At 31.1% G+C, this 23764-nt stretch overlaps 1 protein-coding gene across 1 annotated transcript; it reads left to right on the top strand.

Annotated features, from left to right (window-relative positions):
- Positions 1–499: 499 nt before the first annotated feature.
- Positions 500–4981, top strand: LOC107460663 (gibberellin 20 oxidase 2-like). The gene is made up of 3 exons (XM_016079049.3): positions 500–1099; positions 2052–2376; positions 4498–4981. Exons 1-3 carry the CDS (start codon positions 603–605, stop codon positions 4765–4767), a joined length of 1092 nt encoding a protein of 363 aa, XP_015934535.1. The 5' UTR covers positions 500–602; the 3' UTR covers positions 4768–4981.
- Positions 4982–23764: the final 18783 nt, after the last annotated feature.

The following is a 23764-nucleotide window of genomic DNA, read 5'->3' as shown; positions in this document are numbered from 1 at the left end:
AATTTTAAATTATAATAATATAAAATAAAGCATTAATTATTAAAAATCAAAATCTTTTAAAGTAAAAAAATTATTATTCTTTTAAAATAAAAAATTAGTAAAATAATAACGTGAAAAATTAATCACTCTTAAACTAAGAAAATAAATATACATTTTACAAAAATTATAAAATTAATAGTAATTAATTTTTTATTTTATCATTTTATTAACTCTCTTATTTTATTAGAGGATTTAAATTCAGTCAAATATTATCTAATACTATAAAAATATTAATTTACTAATATTTCTCTATACAATATAATTTATAAAATTATATTTTATACAATAAAATTTGCCCAATTTCGTCGGCAGCCAAAATAGTGAATATTGAACACCACAAGGTAACAATTACTACATTGAAAGCAGTAAGAAAATATAAAAGTAAACTCGCTCCACCATCTATATATATAAACACATGCCACAACCAAAAAGTTCTATATATATCTCCAACAATATTTAGCTATCACCATATAATTTGCTTGTGTAGTTGTGTATGTTCCCCTTTTTCTTCCTTCAATATTGATCACATACCTCAAATCATCGTTGACATTGGAAAAACATTAATGGACTCAAGTCTCTTGTTGTCTACATTGAATCAAGAAACAGTTATTGGGGTGGAGCCGCCCCACTTGCCCACAAATTTCGTTTGGCCAATGGAAGACCTTGTTGACGCCCACGGGGAACTCGAAGTTCCAGTGGTAAACCTTTCTGGGTTCCTCAATGGAGACGACGAGGCCACGTGGTGCGTCGCGAAGCTCGTCCATCGAGCATGCTTGAGCCATGGGTTCTTCCAAGTGATCAACCATGGGGTTGATCCTGCGCTCATTGCTCAGGCATATGCTCAGATGGACAAATTTTTTAGGGTTCCCACTCAGAGGAAGTTGAGTTTTTCAAAGAAACCAGGTTTATTGTGGGGATATTCCGGTGCACATGTTGATAGATTCTCTTCCAAACTTCCATGGAAGGAAACCTTGTCTTTCCCTTATTATGATCACACCTTTGAGCCGGTTGTTGCAAATTATTTTAATACCACATTAGGAGAAGATTTTCAACAAACTGGGTAAGTGTGTGGATAAATATAATGTGGGTATTTTCTGCCATTACTTTTTGCATTAGTTTATGTAAAATATATAGATTATAGTAATTTTTTAAATATTTCAGTGTGCCATGAGAGAGTATTGCAATAATATAGTCCAAACTAGCACTTATTGTTTAGAATGCTTGTTTCACATATAAAAAAAAACAATTTATTTACGGTTTAGAACTTTAATTTTTATTACTATAAAAGTTAGTTATTTTATCAGCTTTTTAGTAAAATGAGGAAAACATGTTTTTCCCCCTCTCTCATATTCTAAAAAGAATCACATGTGTAATGATCACATTCATCATTCATGGTAATAAAGATTGAATTTTCTTACTTCTTTATAAGTCTTATTAAGATTTTTTAAGATGTGTAAAACATAAAATGTATGTTTCATATGATTTTGGTTTCAACATTTTCTTGAACTTTTTCCTTGTCTTTTCATGGAAATGGAAGACAAGTCGTCGGCATATTAAATATAATATAAATCAAAAATATATATTGATGAGAAGTTATTTGAATTTAATTCTAGTATAATTAATAATGTAATAACATTAGCTACTCTAAAAAATCTTATTACCAGCTAGTTATTACTATACTACTAAATTTTCAACCATCACAAACTCTAGCTACTATAATTATTAAATCAAAAATGTTATTCGTACATTAAAATAAACCACTACAATTAGTTACTAATATATTCGTGTATAAATATATGTATGATTAATTTATTTTTAATATGAATTTGTATTATAAGATATATTTTATACTGGTAACTGATTTTGGTGACTGATTTTGGTGACTGATTTTGGTGTATGTAGTATAATCGTTATGAAATCAATCATATACACAAGACTATATATTATAATAGATGCTCTAGTTATTAATGTAAATTTTTATGATGAGTTTTCATTGCTATGTATATATATAGAGTGACGTTCCAGAAGTACTGCAAAGCCATGAAGGAATTAGGGGTGAAGCTAACGGAGCTATTAGCAATAAGCTTAGGGTTGAAAGATAGATTGCATTACAAGGAGTTATTTGAAGAAGGTTGTTCCATAATGAGATGCAACTATTACCCACCATGCCACCAACCAAGCCTTACACTTGGGACAGGACCCCATTGTGATCCAACATCTATAACCATTCTTCACCAAGATCAAGTTGGAGGGCTTCAAGTCTTTGCTGATAAGAGGTGGAAAAATGTTCAACCTCGCTCAGATGCTTTTATTGTTAACATTGGTGATACATTCACGGTAGGCCCTTCATGTCAAATATACAACTTACATGCATGCATATACAGATATACAATATTGTTGTTTCAGTAGTCAGTACCATGAACTGAGTTTTTTTCCCCTCATATTTTAGGCATAATAACAAAAAAAATTGAATATAACCAACAAATGAGTTAATAATAAAATAATAATATTTAAGAGACAAAAAAGTCAAACAACAATCTAAATTTATCTTATTTAATATTTATTAATTATCAATCGTTGATAATTAATAAATATTAAATAAGATAAATTTAGATTGTTGTTTGACTTTTTTGTCTCTTAAATATTATTATGTAATAAATTAATTATTTCTGATAAATTTATAATAATAACAATAATAACAATAACAACAATAATAATAATAATAATAATAATAATAATAATATTCACTCTCCAATATATGGCAGCAAAGAGAATATAAAGGTAGGCAACTAGGCAAGGGTAGCCATCACAGTATCACACACATGCTATAATTAAGTGGTACCATTAACGGACACACCTTTTTTCATACATTCATTAATCATTATTGAAGCTGCATTTCCGGCCTGAGTCCAGTGAAAGATGTTGTTGAATGTTGGATGTTTAGTTAGCATTAGTTAATTTTGTTTTTAATTTAAAAAATTCTCGTGTTATAAAAGATTTAGAATTTAAGATTTATAATTTAAAAATTAAAAATTAAAATAAATAAAATAATTTTAAAAAAATTAATTAATATTGATGAAAAAAACTAACTCGTTTAACATTACTCAATTTGGTATTACGCTTATATGGACTCTACTATTTGGACAAGTGTAGGTACAAATATATAGTACCTGAGCTATCTACCCTAGCATTGTTGTTTTCAAATTGGAATATCCTGTTTTGTTGCTTGTAGTTAAGGAATAAATAAATTATGCATGCAGTAGCCATATTTATTTACTTATTTGTGGGGTATTCACAAAAGGATAATTTTTTTTGTTTAAAATATCTTAATGTAAGTGTTGAGAGATGGGGTTCATTCTTTTTAAAAGTTGGATCATATGTTATTCGATTATGTTATATATACATCAAAATTAGTTATCAATATAAAATATATGTTAAACTATAAATACACATTAAAAATAAAATAAATCATATATATATTTATATACAACTATATTATTAACTAATTTTAATACATGAATAGCATGTTTGTATGTTATTTTTGTAGGCTATACTTTTACAAAAATGTAAAACGAAAATGCTAAATGTAACGAAAGTGATATAAATGTAGTGACAAATTAAGGCCATGTGGGTTGTGACGAGGATATATGCGAATTAGGGTAATCTTTCCAAACACATAGGCAACACATATATATTATTCAGCTTATTATTGCAATTAGGGGTGGCAAAGCGGACCGGTCCGTCTTAACCCGTTTCGCTCCGCTTAGACCTGCTTCATAAATGGGTCTAATCGGTCCGACCCACTAATTAAGATGGGTTCAAAATGTTAACCTATTCTACTTTATGGTAGATTGGCGGGTCGACGGACTAACACGCTTGATTCTTTTTTTTTAAATAAAATTCATTAAAATTAACCTAAAAATAATGATTAAAAAATTAAATACAAATAAAAAATAGTCAAATTATAATATATTTTTTTACTATCTTTTTTTTAATTTTTAACTTTAATAAAATTGTTTAAAATAATATTTGTCAATAGAACTATTTTTATTTTAAAAAATAAGTCACATAATTTGAGCAAATGTACAAAATTGTAAAATAAAATAAATAAAGTTAATAACTAAAAGAAGAATAAAAACAAAAAAATGTTTGAAAATTTTATAATTAGTAATTTTATAATAGTAATCACTCTTTTATTTAATAAACAAAAAATAAAAATCTTCGACCCGACAGACCAGTCCAGCCAGCAAAAACCCGCCAATTTAATGGTGCGGGTTTGACGGATTTTTTAATTTAGACCCGCCCCACCTTTTTAGCGGGTCGACCTGAATGGTTCAACCCGTTTTGCCACCCTGATTGTAATGAATGAGTATGTTGGATTATGCATGTGTTTGGTTATAGAATGAGGAATCATACATACATATAAGTGTTGAACAAGATTATTTGTTGGTTGTGAAGGCACTATCAAATGGAAGGTACAAGAGTTGCTTGCATAGGGCAGTGGTAAACAGGTACAAAGAGAGAAGGTCATTGGCATTCTTTCTATGCCCTAAAGAAGACAAGATTTTGAGACCACCCCAAGATATTCTTCGCATTGATGGGACCAAACATTTCCCTGATTTTACTTGGTCTGATTTGCTTCTCTTCACACAAAAACATTATAGAGCCGATGAAGCTACACTCCACAACTTCACCAACTGGTTCCTTTCTTCCAAAACCGATAAATAGATGCAGCATCTACCCTTTGCTTTCATTTACTACACTCGCCAGAGGTTGTAAATGTAACAAACTACAATCTCTAGCATTTTTATTTCTCTATCTATTTATTTACAACAATGTTATAGGGTCAGCACAATTTGTTAGTTTTAGTCAACAGTTAATCGTTATTATTTAAAAGTGTTGACTAAAAACATAGTGCTAGACTATTGAGCTAAAAGTAATGCCCAACATAAATTAAAATTATTAATTCTTAAATTTTTCTCATCTATTTATATGTTTTTCTTGTATTAATTAGTTCTTGATTATGTTGTTGTTGAGTAATAAAGTCGTTTTAAGGTTAATTTTTTGTTTAACAATTTGGGTATGTCATTTTGGAAGTTTAAGATTGTATTGTTAACTTTTTTTTTTTTGAATTACTATTCCAAGACAAAGTCCAAGCTTAGTAAAATTAGAGTTTGGATAGTCACAAACAAATAAAGTCTAAAACGAGATCTATCATAGAAACAAAAGGAGAAAGAACATGAGACTAAACCTCAAATTCTGTTAATTTCGGATCCTACTCAACTAAATGCAAGAACAAGAAACGTTAATTCATTAAAATTTTTAAGGGAAGAAAACAATTAACAGTCATAATGGGCAATAATAAGCATGATATAAATACAGAAAATGTTCCTTCCATGTAGGAGGAATTGTTATATAATGGTTGGTTTGATTCTGAGAACATTATAAAACAAGATATTTAAAATAAGACATAAAGAATAGAGACATAAAAATTAATATTTTTGTATTTTGTTTGATGATAAACTAAAACAAATTATAAAAGTCTAATTTATTTTCATTCAAAAGTTTTGGGAAGACATATATAATTATAAAAAATTAACAAGAATAATAAAAAAATAAAAAATAAATTGTGTCTCTTGTTAGTGTCTGTCTTTTTTGTCAGAATAGACATAAAATATATTAATTCAGTATTTCTGAATATAATATCTGTATTCATATCTCATCTGCCAAACACATTTTTGTATCTATGTGTCCCTATCTCAAAGATACGTGCTTATAAACAAATGCAACCTAAGAATACATAAGCAAAAAGCATACACACAATTTTTATCAAACTGGCTTGGAGTCTCTGAAATTTACACATACAACTTAAAAAACCTAGGAGGAGCCGAAAAACACTAATAAAAAACTGTTTATGATAGACAAATTTATAGATATATTTGCTCTTTATTACAGACAGATTTTTGGTTACCGACAGATTTTGTCCATTGATAAAAGTCTCGTCAAAAATTATTTACTGATAGATTTTTTTCGTCGGTAATTTATCGACAGATTTTTATTTGTTACCAACAAATTTTTCTTCAGCAATCGTACCCTCCACTTCACTAAAAATGTCAGATTTTCTGTCGGTGATTAACGTCAAACTTTTCGACAGACTTTCTGTCGATAACTAGAGTCAAATTTTTCGATAGATTTTTTATCGGTAATTAAAACCTAGAAAAGCATTCACAACTCTAAATACAGACGAATTTTTTATTTGTAAATTCATCAATAAAGTAAAACAATTTTTTTAAAATTTTTCCATTACAAAATAAATCTGGTTTCATACAAAATAAATATAAATTTAATTAAAACAAATTTTTATCCAATTTTCATCTAATTTATATTAAAACATTCATAGTATTTTAAAAAAGAAATAAATTTATTATATTATTAAACTAAAAAAAACACTAAAACTTATTGATATTATACAGAATATAATCTTATTATTAGAGCTATTGTACTGTAAACAAAAATGTACATTATATCAGTGGAAAAGAACATAAAGCATACATACTTATATACATGTAATTCTACTCTTACTGAAATAATTTCAATTCAACAATTACATACTTACTCAGTTGCAAATTCCACAACCCATGGCCCCAACTATATATTGTGACAACCTCAGTACATACATAGCAGGTGCAAACCTCAGTACATACATGGTGAATCAGAAGTTCTTATATGTTGTCCACATCTCTGCGCAAGATCAAACAACAGATATTAATTAAAAGCAACTCTTGTAAAAGATATATTCATTTTTCATTCACATCAATAACAATGCAATGAACAATTACCCTTAATTAAATTCACAAACTCATCAGCAGTGTTTCACAATTTTCCAAATATTAATTAAACTTCTACAGGAAGAATTTGATCAACAAAATTTTTAATATTTCATTATTTTAATACAATTTCAATAATTTCTTAACACTTAGCTTGTATTAATAGTAAAAAGACAGGCATTATTTGAATCCTTTTGTGCGATGTATTATCCCACTACTTCATGCTGCGTGCACTTTACATAGATTCAGCTTTTTAATAATGGAAAAATGCTTTTGGCCTGGAATATGATGAGAATTATAGTAACATATATTTTTGGGTTACATTATAGAGAATATTGTGTGATTAAACCATAATTTATACAATAAAAAAATTCTCATGTGTAACCGGTGTAAATTATAACTTTTGTTCTAATCTATTAATTAAATAACAAGTCATTAATAATTAATAGATATTTATAATAAAATTACTTTAGTATATATGTAACATAAATTAATTTAATAGAATTTTTTTTATATATGATAATAACTTTCTTTTTTAAAAGTCTAGACATAAGTATTATAAGTAGACTTAATTCAATCATAAAAATTAGGTTATAAAATAAAACATATTTCACACATATAAATTATTTAAAAATCTAATATATCTTTCAGTAGTGTGAAACTTTTAACAAGCATATAAATCAAGTATATCTAATATAGTATTTGTTAATTAATTTAACTTTATGAAACTATTGTGTAGTAATGTATGTACTATTATTAAATATAGAATAAATATATATTCAAAGGATTATGCTACGTGTATACTAAAGTCAGCTACCAGTATAACATATATGTTGAAATATAAATACACATTTATTTATACACAAATATATTAGTGGCTGATTTTAGTAACTGACTTTGGTGTATAAATAGTATATGTGTGGATCGAATTGATGATGAATAAATACATTTGGTGACCCTAGCTATTTCATGTCAAAGAAAAAGCTAATGACTTTTTTAGTATCAAGTATAGTACGTGCACTACTACTACTACTTTATCATGATCATAATCATATATACTACACACACGCGTTCTGAATTGTAGTTTGTGCAAGTGCAACTAATTAATTGGTGGAGCATGATTTGATGATGATTTGCTCTTTCGAATGATGGAGGTGGTGGGTGGGATGCGATGTATATCGGCGAGATAGATAGATAGATAGATAGACTTTTCCCTTCATCATCATATATATATTTTGTAGCTAAGATATTATTATTATGTCGTCTTCTACTTAAAAGCTTATGGCATCTTTTACCCTAATGACAAATAAATATACTATTTACACTTCTGGGTACATATTGATTTTCTAGATACTAGTTTTCCTGCCTTAATTGATTTGACCTAATAATAAGCTACAAAATAACTACTCTAGTAGATTTTGGATTCAAGAAAGTGAAATAATTCAGCCAAATAGAGAATTATTATTATTCAATTTGACAGCTATATATTGAAATGAATTAGTGAACCAATGTTGCCACTTGCAATAGCATCCCGACGATGGAGTTTCGTTCTCAAGGGTTCCCTACCCACCACCATATGGAATAATTATCGTACACACATTGTGATCATGCACATGGAAAGTGGGGGAATCAGAACAAAAAACATAAGAGAAATTAAAACAGAAGGATGATAACCAATTTAAGTTGATTTAGTGGTTAATTTATTAATTTATTTAAGGATTGGAGATTCGAATCTTATCTTGTGATTGAAACAATCCAATGGCTGCGAACTCTTAAAAAGAATTCATTAGATTTGTAACGAATTAATTTTTTACTATCAAATTGAAAAATACAGTAAAAAAAAACAAATAATCAAAAAGCTGTAAATACAAATCAATATCGTTACTTGAATTTTTTTTTAATCGGATTTTTTTTAATAAAATGAATAAGATTAGGGAGTTTTTTTTATTAATATCAATCGATCTTAATAAAGGCTAAATTTTAAACCCTAAATCATAATTAAACTCTCCAGAAAACAAAATTTTTTAACATTAAAAAAAATTGGATAATGTTAAATAACTAAAAATTGATTTTTTATATTTTTATATAAAATTTGTCTCTTAAAAAATTATTTGTTAATTTTAAAATTTTTATGATAACTAATTAAAAAATAAATTTAATTCTTATATATGATAGTGTATCATTTATTCTCACGTCAATAATTAACTTTTAAATTATTATTTAAAAATGATCTAAATAATAAATACGATTGCATAAAATATTTTATACTTTCGAATCAAAATTAAATTTTTAAAAAATACATAAATATACACAAAAAATAAAAATATTAAGTAACTAATATTTTTATTTGTGTCTTATATTTATATTAGCAGTAATTAATTTTTATTTCTTATTAAAAATATTAACTCTCAAATATTCTTTTAAAAGATATTCAGCAAAAATATGTTTAAATGAAGAAAGTTATTAGAAAGCCAATTTTTTCAACTAATATTAGTCAATTTTTAAATTATTTTTTTATCTTAAATTTTAAATCCAAAATCATAAATTATAAATCTTAAACTATAAATCTTTTAAAATATAAAATTTCTAAAATTAAAAAAATATTAATATTGATAACTAACTAAAAATTAGTTTTTAATATTTTTTATTTAAATAATATGAATTTAATTTTAATATATTGACAATATAAAATATTTTATACAATCACTTAATCACATAATTTTTTTAAATAACTATTTACGTAATTAATATAAAAAATAATTATTTTTAAGGATCATCACCGACGGCAAAGACATGAGGGGTCTTGCATTGTACGTGCGCACCCATATTTAATTTGAACGACCAAACAACGGTAAGGATGAGGACAATACAGAGGACAAACCTAACCAGGTGAATCAAAACAAAAGATTCATACTTGTTTTTATTTTCAGGATTGATAGATTATGGTTAAGAATTCAGAGAATGGGGGGTGGGGGACTCCTCTGCCTCACGCTCCCCATATTTCAATCATCATACTCCACATGCGCTTCTGCCTTTCAATCATTTTATCTACCATTTTTATTCCTATATTTCTATTTGACAAATTCAATTTTTAAGTCAAATTTTTTATAACTTATATTTAACACAGCACAAAATCTGTTTGTATATCATCTTATATTTAATGTCTCTGTATAATATAAAAGATGCATTATTTCCATTTAATAATGATTGAGGACAATAATTGAAGATAAAAGATGCATTATTTCCATTTAATTTGGAGCATAATGTTAGCTTTTACATATGGCCTACATGTTATTGAAATGGAGGGACACAATCTCTGTTAGCTTTTATTTAATAAATATGCTTCCATCATATATGCGTTTGAAGAATAGTTTCGTAGGTCGCAATCCCGTAAAGATAAATTCAGCATCATGAGTTCAATGAGTGCAATCCATGCATAGATGAAATTTTCTCAGCTTTGTCTCTTGTCTAGAGGGTAAAACTATCAGTGACATGTTACTCAGTTCACATGTCTGCTTAAATAAGTATCAGAAGTTTAAATTCTACTTTGTGCGTATAGTAATTTATTTGCCAATGACATACCTTTAAATATAGCTCAAATGCACGACGAATTAACCCTTAACCTATCGAATCTTAAAAAAACCGTGGGCACAAAAAAAAAAGGGAACTATGAACTACCTTAAAAGTGAAATAAAGTTCCATTGTGGTCATCAATGGAGAATCTATTTTATTTTATTTTTTATTTTTTCACTTTCTGAATGAGGAGTGCAGATCTTCACTCCTTTGAAAATCCATAGATATTACCCATGATAACATCCATTTTTCAATAGTTTTGGATTGGATAGGTTTCCGAAAAATTAATAATGAAAAAATTGTAAAATTTAAAATTTGAATAAGATATAAATTGATTTCATCCAAGTCTTAATCGTTTGAGTTGAATTGACTTAAAAAATTCAAATAGATACAATATAATTATAAATTATTACAAATATTTGGATTAGATTGAAAAATAAAATCAAATGAATAGAATCTAAATTATAATAAAGTAATTTTTCTTTCTAAATTAATTTAAATCGTATTATAAACATTCTTTTAATATTATAATAAGCACTATTTTTTATTTTATTAAAAAATAAAGGTGTGAAGGTGCTTTTATTGAAGACATGTTTTCCTTCAGCCTCTTCCTATTGTAATTTCATCTCTATTACATGAGGATTTATATTACATTATCCTTTTAGATAATATTTAATGAATATAATATCCAGTATATATGATGACTAAAAGTAGTCAGTTAGCTAATGAATAATAGTTTAAATGGCATAGTCTCTCCAACTCAATTAAGATATTGTGAATTTGAGTCTTCTATCTTTGGTAATAAAAGAAAAAGTAGTCAGTTATTTATAAAAAGCGAACACTATGGTGCTTAAGATATAGTGCCTAACTTACTAAAAAAGGTAAAGAAATAATATTTAATAAATTTTAAATGTTTTACTTTTACTTTATACATTTTATTTTTTACTTATAAAAATAAATTAGGCAATTTAAGTACCATAATAAAAGGCACTATAGAATCCACCTTTTTAAAATCCAAATAATGATTGTGTATAAAATTACTAAAATTATAATTAATGATAACGTTGTTTACCGCGCGTTCTTTTGATTTTGTAAGAGGTTTAAAGTAAACTGTTATATATAGCTATAAATTTATTATGATTTATATATGCAGTGCTTTTTGTTTCTTATATTATTCAGATGATGATGATGTTTTTCTATTGAAATACGATTTACCTGTTGTACATTATATCTGTGGTATAAAAGAAAATATAAAATTTTAAAAGAGGTAAATATTAAATTGGTATTCGAAAGATTCTGATGTTGATAAAATACTATCTGACTTATGTTATTAACAAAATAGTCCCTAAATGATTTTAAAATTTTGTATCCTGAGTTCGCTGGAGCACATATCTGACAAAAAAAATGTTAAAGTGGCCACCATATTTTAATGACATGGCAACCTTATTAAATATATATACCAAAATGAAATTTTTAATTAATTATCTCAATAAAACCTAGAAATTCCCTCCCCCTGACCCTAATATTCCCCCTCTCTAAACGCACTCTCTCAGTTACAGCCAAAACACGGTAGTCGTTGTCGCTGATACTTCACGGTTGTCGCCCCGTCGATGGATTCTTTGTGTTCGCCAGCTCGCGTCGTCCCTGCACCTTCACTGCTATCGCTTTTTATGAACCCACTCCCTGTCGTTCTTGCACCTTTATTATTGTCTCACTCATCGACTTCATCGCGCCTTTCGCAAGTAGTTGTTCCTCGTCTTTTCGTCACCAGTCATTGCTTGCAACTGTTCACTGTTCCCACCAGTTGCTGCTCATTGCTCGCCGTTAGTCGCTGCAACTGCCTTCTCTGCCTCTTCCTCTTAATGTTATTTGAGGCTTTTCGTTTCAGATAGTTATTTTCTGATTTTTTTATTTGCATGTTAGATTTCAAGTTCGAAACTTGAAGTTTTTATTGTGCGGTTTGGTGTGTTGTAGCATCACGGATCATGAATTACTGTTTTGATCGGCATCTAATTTTTTTTATTGTTCTTCAATATTTGTTTTTGGTTTTTCTTTTTGAACTATTTTGTTTTGTCTTGTTATGGTGGTCCAACAGCTTTTTCTTATGGTGGTTTTCAATCCTATTAAAGAATAAATTAGAATCAATTTAGATCAATTAGTATCATTTATATTTATATATAATATTTGTATATTAATTGTAGGATTATATATCTTTATTATTTTGATTCTTCTTGCACCTATATATACCCCTATCTATTGTACCTTTCAACTCAGTCACTAATACACTTTTCAAATTACTCTCTTATTTCTAACATGGTATCAGAGCAAGTCTTGATCTTGTATACCCATCTACTTCCCATAACTTCCTGATAGAAGGAGGATCAACCAAATTCCAAGTGTGTGTTTTTTCAAGTGCTTGTATTTTTTTCTGTATTACTTATTGCCAATTTGAATTTGTGGAGGCTTCTCTGAATTAATTAGGTTCATGTTGATAAAGAATAGTAGAAAAATAATGATAACTAAGAAGATGAGGAGGTGAATTTCTTATCCTAAAAGAACAAGTGGAAGGAGGAGGCATGACGGTAGGAGCAGGATTGTCGTCTGGTCTGGAATCATCGGGAGATAGAGAAGGCGGAAGAGCAGGAGGCTGTAGTGGGTGACTCGAGATAGAACCTGTAGAATCATCACTAGGAAAAAGATCAACATTGGAATTAGTAAAAAAAAGGTAACTGAGTAGGAGGAATGGACTCAAAGAAGGAGAATCGAGAAAACATGTGATGCTCCCAGAAGACAACATGACGAGATATATGAATACGTCTAGAGAGAGGATCCCAACAATGACATGTTCAGTGTCATAACCCAGGAAACAACACATGCGAGCCCACGGTTCAAGTTTACTATTCATGAGGCTGAAGAAGAACAAAACAAACACAATCGAAAACTCGAAGAGGATTGTAATCTGGAGAGGTATGATAAAGATACTTAAAGGGAGTAACATTACCAAGAACAGAAAAAGGAAGTCTATTGATAACATGAACAACAGTAAGAACGGTTTCACCCCAAGTACACTCAGGAGACGAAGAAGAAAGAAGCATTGCATGAACAGAGTCAAGAATGTGACGATGTTTGCGTTCAGCTTGTCCATTTTGTTGAGACGTACCAAGGCAAGAAAACTCAAACAATATACCCTGTTCTACAAGAAACGTTAAAAGTTTGGAATCACGATATCCCATAGCATTATCACATCGAAAAACCTTAATGACCTTGGAAAACTGAGTTTTAATCATAGTGGCAAAGTTAATATAAATCTGAGGTAACTCATGGTGATTAGTAATCAAATAAACCCAAGTAAAGCGTGAATAATCATCAATAAAAACAGCAAAGTATCGAGCACCTCCTATAGAAGCAGTGGGAGCCAGGCCCCAAACATCAAAGTGGATAAGATTAAAAGGATAGCAAGCAAGAGATGAATTATTGTGAAAAGATAAATCAGATTGTTTGGCAGTTTGACAAGAAATGCAATAAAAAAACTCATTATTAACCTGACCCAAAACACCCTGAGACATAAGAGGACGTAATTTTTCTAAGAAGCTGTGAGCAAGACTTTGATGCCATAAGTGAAGGGTAGATGGAGAAGAAGCAACATAGAGATTTGGCTCAAGAGGAATATGAAGATTCTCGAGTTTAAATAACTTTCCAACCTTACATCCAGTCCCGATAACTTGTCCCATTCGACGATCCTGCACATAACAACCAGAAATAAAAAAAATTGACATCAAAATTGAGATCAACAGGTTGGCCAACAAAATAAGATTAAAGTTCAATTTGGGAATATAATAAGTATCAAGGAGATTAAGAGTTGACTGAAAAATAGAACCCTTGTGTGTCGTGTGCAAGAGAGAATCATTAGCAGTATTGACAGAAGATGAATTTGTAGTGGTAGACAAAGACGAGAAAAGATGATGCAAAGGAGACATGTGATTAAAGCAACCGGAGTCAATATACCATTTAGAATTATCTGGAACATTGAGATTGATTGTCACTTTGTCCGGTAATATCTCCTTATTGATGTTGTTCGCCTCGTTACTTTGGAACTCTCGATCAGACTGCTGATATCTTCACGAATGCTCATCATCCTACTCGTTTTCAGACTCTAGTATCCAAACTTAAGATGGTATCCTTAGCTCCCACTTGAGTTTGAAAGGGGATGTTAAAGAATAAATTAGAATCAATTTAGATCAATGAGTATCATTTATATTTATATAGAATATTTGTATATTAATTGTAGGATTGTATGCTTTTATTACTTTAATTCTTTTAGTACCTATATATATCCCTATGTATTGTACCTTTCAACTCACTCAATAATATACTCTTCATATTACTCTCTTATTTCTAACAAGACCGGTGATGGTGGTGGTGCCTGGAACAGCAATAGTAGAAGAGAGAGGAACCGTGAAAAGCGTGAGGCAAATCCTTTTGCAGAAATTGATTTGGAAGAGAGTAGCTTAATTAGCAAAAATTAGGGCAAAAGAATTTGAATTTTTCTGTTTGTAATTTTTAAAATTAATCATAAAAGATAATTTAATAATTAATTAAAAATATGTCATATCATCAAAATACAGTGGCCATCTCAGTATTTTTTTCGTCGAAGATATATTCCAGTGAGTTGAGGGGTACTTGTTAAATTTTAAAATTATGTAATGGTATTTAAAGTTGGAAAATTATTGTATACAGATCAATGAGCATACAGAGATTTTTTTATTCCTTCTGCGTGAGTTTCTGAGCGACACGTGGTTATGGTGTCGAGGCAGGGGGAGGCGGCCTGACAGGTTTGTCGCATAGGGGCTCTTCATGCCTGATGGCTGGCTTGCAGCAGCTGTAACGGTGCCACACATGACGCCTGTACAAACGTAACGGTGGGTTGGACTGGACCCCGTGCTCCCTAAAAATGGGCCCATTGATACGCTTTCTTGTCATTGCTCCTTGTAAGGAATGGACTGAAAAATGAATTATTCTAGTCCAAAGAAAAGTAGTCACAAAAAAAAAATAAATAAATAAAGGAGGGAGAAAAAACGCATGAGGAAAACGGACTAAAAGGAAAAATGTCCATAGAGTGTAACGGCTACCCCGATGGGGTTATGATAAGGTTACAACATGCAGCTACGTTTGTTGGTTTTGACTAGAGTATTGAGGTGATTTTTGGGTCTTAATAATGAGAAATATTCAATGTAAATAAAAGGGCAAATCACAATAATAAGCCAAGGGGAGCAAAATTTTTCACGAATCAGCCAAAACGAAAACTGCTTCATGAATCCACCAATGCACGTTTATATGTAGTTCGAACCAGCTAAATTCAAACTCCATTTCTACATAATTCGAACCAGCTGGGTTCGAATTATACACAAACACACGCACACACTAATTCGAACCAGCTGAGTTCGAATTACACACAGTAATTCCTATGCTGTTAAAAAATTAATAATTTATTAAAAAAATTTATTAAAAAATTTATTTAAAAAATTAATAATTTAAAAATTAAAAAAAAATATATTTTATTTCATACATTAAAAAAAACAAACAAAATATTTAATTACGAGACTTCTTTAAAATATTTGTGATCTATCAATTCGAATTCCATACAATTCTCTTTTATCCATTTTTAATATCTCATGAATATTTTTTAATAAATTTTTTTAATAAATTTATTGAAATTATACAAAAAAATATTTTATCCTATGCAAAATAATTTAAAAAAAATGGCTTAAAAAATGTTAGGAATACTATAAAAATTTGTAATGTTCTAATAACTTAGGTAAATACATGCATGTACTCAAATTTTAAATAAAATACTCTATATAGTCAATAATAATTTAGAAATGAAAGAAAATATTTTATTCCATACAAAATAATTTTTAAAAAATGGCTTAAAAGATGTTATGAGTACTATAAAAGTTTGTAATATTCTAGTGATTTAGTAAATACATGATAAAAATATTTTCTTTAAGATCTAAATTATTATTGACTATGTAGAGTATTTCTTTAATGTCCTAAGTCAACCATATATTACAAATTTTTATAGTACTCCTAAATTATATAGTGATTCGAATCACCATATATTACAAATTTGTAAAAATTTGTAATATCCAAATGACTTAGGACATTAAAGAAATACTCTACATAGTCAATAATAATTTAGATCTTAAAGAAAAAATATTTTTATCATGTATTTAAATAAATCACTAGAATATTACAAACTTTTATAGTATTCATAACATATTTTAAGCCATTTTTTAAAAACTATTTTGTACTAGAATAAAATATATTTTTTAATTATTTTGTATGGAATAAAATATTTTCTTTCATTTCTAAATTATTATTGACTATGTAGAGTATTTTATTTAAAATTTGAGTACATGCATGTATTTACCTAAGTTATTAGAACATTACAAATTTTTATAGTACTCCTAACATTTTTTAAGCCATTTTTTAAAATTGTTTTGCATAGGATAAAATATTTTTTGTAGTATAATTTAAATAAATTTATTAAAAAATATTCATGAGCTATTAAAAATGGACAAAAGAGTATTGTATGAAATTCGAATTGATAGATCACAAATATTTTAAAAAAGTCTCGTAATTAAATATTTTGTTAGCTTTTTTTAATGTATGAAATAATATATATTTTTAAATTTTTAAATTATTAATTTTTTAATAAATTTTTTAATAAAATTTTTTTAATAAATTATTAATTTTTTTAACAGCATAGGAATTACTGTGTGTAATTCGAACCCAACTAGTTCGAATTAGTGTGTGCGTGTGTTTGTGTATAATTCGAACCCATCTGGTTCGAATTACTGTGTGCATGTGTTTGTGTATAATTCGAACCCAGCTGGTTCGAATTACGTAGAAATGGAGTTCAAATTTAGCTGGTTCGAACTACGTATAAATGTGTATTGGTGGATTTATGAAGTAGTTTTCATTTTGGCTGATTCGTGTAAAATTTTGCTCCCCTTGACTTATTATTGTGATTTGCCCTAAATAACAAGAAAAAAAGAATACAACAAAATAAAATACAATGGAGATAAAATAGAAAAACTAAAAGTGTGCATCAATGCTATGAAGCGCACTTAATTGTTGAGGTGAAACCAAAAATTAAAGAGGGAAAAGGTAAAATGAAAAAAAAGAGGAAGAGAAATGAACATATATTATGTCGTGATGCTTTTTTTTGTCTACCTTTTAAGTTAAATCCATGAAAAAATACAACAATATGAAAAAAGATATTGTCGAAGTTAAAAATAAACTAGCTTCAAATGATTTAAGGAAGTATTTTTTTTACTGAATTGTTTAGTCATGCTGGAAATAATGCTAAATATTGTATTATACAGATATTTTATAATATATAAATTAATGAATAATTATTGTGTTATAAACATCTTGAATTTAAGAGGTACTTATAGTTTTTTGGAATTTAATACATTGTATTTATAGTGCAAAGCAAATAAATATATACAAACGTGTAAGTGTTAATTTTATTGCTACCAAAGATGGTTGGTTCATAGAAAGAAATGATGATTTAAGAAATTTAAAGCTATAATAATTTATAGACAAAACATAATGTTTATGATTATAATTGAATAGCCAAGAATTGATACCTCTATCTTATATCTATGGCGAAAAACATGATAGTAGTTAGAGCAAGGGTTAAGTACAATTGGTAACCCGATAGTTATAAGGGAAAATATTTTCCGTTGTGAGCTTTTTCTTGCATACCACATCAAACTTAACGGTAAACGCAGTGCTATGATTGTCTAGGGGGCGATTTTACCATCCCTTCGATATCAATATCTCCGGAGCCATCAGCCACACCCCGCAGCACGTCGCACTCACCACGAACTATGTTGAAGCCATGCCGTGAGTTGCGGGCTTATTGTCGCGACGCACCTCGCCCATTGTGGTTTGGTTCATTGTCGTTGTCAGAGAGGTGGTGGTGGTGGGGGGAGGGGACGGTCGTGTTCCCCTCGTCCTCCAGTAGTGTCTTTTCCTCANNGATACGAACAAAATGTGGAAAAACTTCATGTGTGTTTTCTTCCTTCTTCTGACTCTTGTGCGAAATCTGCAATCAGGGTTTCTAGAAGGGGCAAAACTTTCAAGTGAATCGAATGGCGGTCACAAGTAACTCATGTGAGTGTCGAGATGACTTTTTTGGGTAATTAGGGTTACTCAATTTTGGTATCCTATAATTGAGGATGAATTTAGGGGGTCATTGGTTATTATAACTGGCTCTGAGGATTGCTCCTTGAAGAAGAAGAATATTAGTTATAGGGGTGTAATTGGTTCGGTTTGCTTCAATTTTAGATCGAAGAACAACTGAACCGGCCTGTAGGGTCCTGAAATAATAGCAACCGTTTGGGTTGCTACTTTATGGACAACCGAACCGAACAGAAACGACAACGGATCGGTTCGGTCAGTTTTCTCGATTTTTTAAAGCCTAATAATTGTAATTTATCAATCATCTGTTGTAAATATCGGCACGATTTTACAGTAAATTTCAGATTGGTTCGGTTACTTACACCCGTAACAGGCGACATGAAGATAACGAAAATGAAATTAAAGACTAGTGTGTGTTTTACGATATTTTTAAGTACATATAGATTAGTTTAATGAATATCGAGCAGAAGAGCAGGTATATAAAATTATAAGTCATGTTATTATCGAGAATTACCGTTTGCGGTAAAGGAGAAGGGTTACCCGTAATTGTGAAAACCGAACCAAACTGGCTGGTCTAACCAAAAAACTGGTGAATCAGACCATGAACTGGCGAAGACCGGTTAAATTCGGTAAAACAGTCAAAAATCGGTTCGGCCACGGTGGTCTCTATGGTGTTCCATGGCATCGCATCCCCGCCTGTGATCTAGCCCCATCCTACGGTTCTCAGCATGCTAGTTGTCCACTTGTTAGCAGTTGTAAGTTTGGAAAATTCCAAAATGGTAGTGGCAGGCTTTGAACTAGTGACCTCGTCGGTGCAGTCAACCTTCAATGCCACTGTATGTCTGTATCAACGCACTTCTCATTGTTATAGGTGAGAAACATAAATTATATAGTAAATTTAATTAAATATTTATATAAACATCTAATTTAATGTTAATTTTGTGTTCTCTATTTTTTGAATAAATGATATTTTTAGTTATGTACCATTATTAATAGAAATATAAACTTTACTAAAAATTTATTAATCTTTTTCTATTTTAATGTTAGTATTGTGATTAAACTTATCTGTTTTAATACTAGTATTGAAATTTATTAACATTATGGATTGGTATTCTTATTGTGTCAAATGAAAATATTATTGTATTAGTATTAACTACTTATTTCTTTACAACCAAACCCTTTAGCAATAAGTTTATTGATGTGTCAGTAAATGTTGCTCAATTTATTTTTTTATGCCTAAATTGTATTTTTAAGACTTTTTTTTTAAAAGATTGTGATAAGTAAATTAATTTACGTAGGATATCTTTCATTATTTTTTTGGCTACATTGATATAACCATTCATAGACGTTCACATGGGGAATAAAGCTAACGTTCATTTCCTTGTTGCATGGAAAAATAATGTGTGTCGATATCGGATAAATATGAGTAAAATATAAATACGACCGGAAACGATTTTTTTTTAAAAAATCACAGTTTCATGGTTAAACAATCGTTGAAGGGTATCTTGGAAGAGATTAATTGAGGTATTAAGGTAACTGATCTGGATGTAGTAATCAATAAATTTCTTGTTATGCAAGTCAAGCATGAGTCACGTTAATGTGCATGCAACACGTGTAACCGAAACACATAAACTTGATGGCATGACGCTGGGAAACACTTCATGCATGTATAAACCTAATTAGTATACGATTGAACGCTAAAGCAGTTTGAGCTGGGAGTGAAACTACAAGACATATGTTAGCCTCAAACTGTGTTGATATACAGGGGAATTAAAAATGTGTTACATTGCATTGTGAAACATTTTTTTTCATTTTAAATGAAATAGTAGTAGGAGAAAAAGTATACTAGTACAAAGCATGATATAAATGCCAAGGAGTAACTGGTCCGTTCACCACCAAGGAAGACTTGTTGCTTGTGAACGGAGTCGACCAAAGACAGTGACTGTCGTCAGAAATCGGTTGCGTAGCTTGCATAGATTGTCGTTAGACACATTGGTAGAGCGGCAATCGTGCAAGTCGCCACGGCCTTCCTAAATGTGAAATTGACTGTGGAGTGCAAAAGGGGAGAGAGTGCTCATAGTTGAAGTCTTAGAAGCTTGATAAAATGTTTGTCAATTTCACCCAATCCCATAATTGAATTCGCTTATGACCAAAGATGGTGGGGAATTTTTTCTACATCGTGGAGGAGGGCTGGTTCTAGCCATTTTCATTGTTCTATAGAGGCTTGCCGTGTTGAATTGGTGTATGGGTTGTGACGTGATCCAGGTCTAACCCTTATTTAGATTTCACATTGGTTTTGAGGAGGAGCCTGGTATTTATAGAAGAAAGGGTGACTTGGCCTTGGGAGATTCTAGCAATGTATCCCTGAAAAATAGATTACCCCTTGCGACGTCGTTTAGACTTTGCTTGGGGGCTCTTCACTTTCCCGCCAAATCCCAATTGTCCACCATGTGAGCAAGCATGATGGGACAAGGTGATGGATAAGGCAAGGTTGTGCATATCGTGTTCTTCGGGAGACGAGCTAGACCAAAATGATTATGTTGGACATCTAAACCTTATGTTTGCATCAACACGTGCCGCGGGGATTGCTGAGAGAGGTCTTCGTGTGGAGCCTTGCACAAACTAACAAGGGCAATGCAGTCATACAGCGTAAATGGTGTTAAAGTGGTGCCTCAATGGGAATCTTAGTTGGTGGTTTAGAATGTATGCATTGTGCCTCGGTATTCTTCCCTAACCAGAACACATGATGTTATTTTCGCAACCACTCCCACTGTGCGAATAAGTAGGGGGAAACCCTGAAACCCTATACCAATGCACTGAACTATTTATCGTCACGGGGGAATCTAACCAAGGAAAATGACAAAATGCATCGGGTGGAGGTGTGTTCATTTCTGGTGAGGGCTTCCTAATGCGAGACATGTTCTCCATGCTTGGGCAGTACGTCTTCTCACCAAAACCACGCGTGATTCGATACCCATGCAAGTAGGAGCATTTAAGATGTCCGCATTTGTGTTACAACTTTATTTCTGCTTCAGTCACTTCCTTCATAGGGGGGAAATTTGTCGTGTTCTATATTCCACGGTAAGACCCGAATGATATGTCTTATCCCGTGTTGTGTAGTAGCTATCCTTTTTTTTAGGTGGCGGTATCGAGATGGTTCGCTTCATGATGGCATATTAGGGCTACAGAAATTTCCGTACTGGCTTTAGGGGTGTCTAACCCTTACACCACCATGAACATTAGTTTTACCTCACGATTACCAACGGGCTCTTTTCGGAAGGACTAAAGTCCGGTCATTCTAGAGAGTTTCATTCATGCCTGAAGTGGTGTTGAGCTCCCGTGTTGCTAATGAAGGTAGTGGGGTTGCTTAATTCCTGCTTTGTGGCTATACTCCGCCATAAGATTCCCTTGGTCATGTGGTCGGCGACATCTGGCAAAGCATAAACTGGCATGATTCCCTTAGTTTTACCTCACCTTTTTTTGTGGATTTTTCGTGCAGGCTTCGAGGCACAAATTAATACCCACACACTTGGTCGACTTTGAGAGCCTGGTTGGGACTGTTTATACTTAGTGTGGGCCAGGTTATTTTTTTCCCTTTTGTTAGTTCGTAGTATTGTTGGAGTGCGATAACTGGTATTTCGGATACATTTCTTGTCTCTTTTTTGTTAAATGGGTGCCCAATAATGGTGGGGTTTACGTACTGGAGGACCACCTAATTAGTTTATACAGGGAGCGTTATCCATTAAGCCATTATGTGAATTTTTTTTTGTCAAGACCCGAATCGCCAAGCCGGCCCAGATCCAAAGAGAAATGAAGCTCATTATGCATATGTTGAGGTGGAATAAAGCAATACCCAAGCCCATGGAGTTTATGGGCCAACAAGTTAGAAGATTGTTTTTGGTTCTTGTTCTTTCATTCGTACATGATTTTGTCGGCCCAACACCCATTCAGCCATGGAACTCCTAAATGGGCCCAGCTCTTACTACACAATGAAAATATGGTACACAACATTTTCATCAAAAGAGGTCCTCATTCGGTGGTCAAACCAGTCCACGGGGAAAAAAATGGGCCTACACGTCGGCTTTGACTTCCTTCTTAGGAAAAAGATGACGTTTCTTCCGTAGCCTACATCGTGCCCTAGCCTCCCTTTCTGAGATCGCACTTTGTCTGCGAACCCTGCTCGATTGGCGGCATCGAAAATCCCACCGAGTCTTCTGTTCATTCTATGGAGGGGAAGCTAGTTTCCTCCTTTAGAGGTGGACGTCTCGGTCATATCTCACCATTGTATTTCGTGTGCGAGTCACGCCGATGGAGTCGTCGGGAAGGGTGATGAGCGGATAATTTATACGCTTTTTGGCATTGTTTTTAGGTAGTTTTTAGTAAGTTCAAGCTACTTTTAGGGATGTTTTCATTAGTTTTTATGTTAAATTCACATTGCTGGACTTTACTATGAGTTTGTGTGTTTTTCTGTGATTTCAGGTAATTTCTGGCTGAAATTGAGGGACTGGAGCAAAACTCTGAAAAAGGCTGACAAAAGGACTGCTGATGTTGTTGGAATTTGACCTCCCTGCACTCGAAATGGATTTTCTAGAGCTACATAACTCCAAATGGCGCGCTCTCAACGGCGTTGGAAAGTAGACATTCAGAGCTTTCCAGAAATATATAATAGTCCATACTTTATTCGGAAATTGACGACGTAACTTGGCGTTGAACGCCTAGTACATGCTACTGTCTAGAGTTAAACGCTAGAAACACGTCATGATCCGGAGTTGAACGCCCAAAACACGTTATAACTTGGAGTTCAACTCCAAGAAAAGCCTCAGCTCGTGGATAGATCAAGCTCAGCCCAAACATACACCAAGTGGGCCCCGGAAATGGATTTATGCATCAATTACTTATTCATGTAAACCCTAGTAGCTAGTTTAGTATAAATAAGACTTTTTACTAGTGTATTTGTAATCTTTTGACCATTCGGTCTTTTGATCACCTTCATGGGGGGCTGGCCATTCGGCCATGCCTGAACCTTTCACTTATGTATTTTCAACAGTGGAGTTTCTACACACCATAGATTAAGGGTGTGGAGCTCTGCTGTACCTCAAGTTTCAATACAATTA

The sequence above is a fragment of the Arachis duranensis genome, chromosome 8 (assembly GCF_000817695.3).
Source record: "Arachis duranensis cultivar V14167 chromosome 8, aradu.V14167.gnm2.J7QH, whole genome shotgun sequence".
Classification (NCBI taxonomy): Eukaryota; Viridiplantae; Streptophyta; class Magnoliopsida; order Fabales; family Fabaceae; genus Arachis; species Arachis duranensis.
The sequence above is the reverse complement of the archived record's forward strand: the minus strand, read 5'-3'. Positions and strand labels throughout refer to the sequence as shown.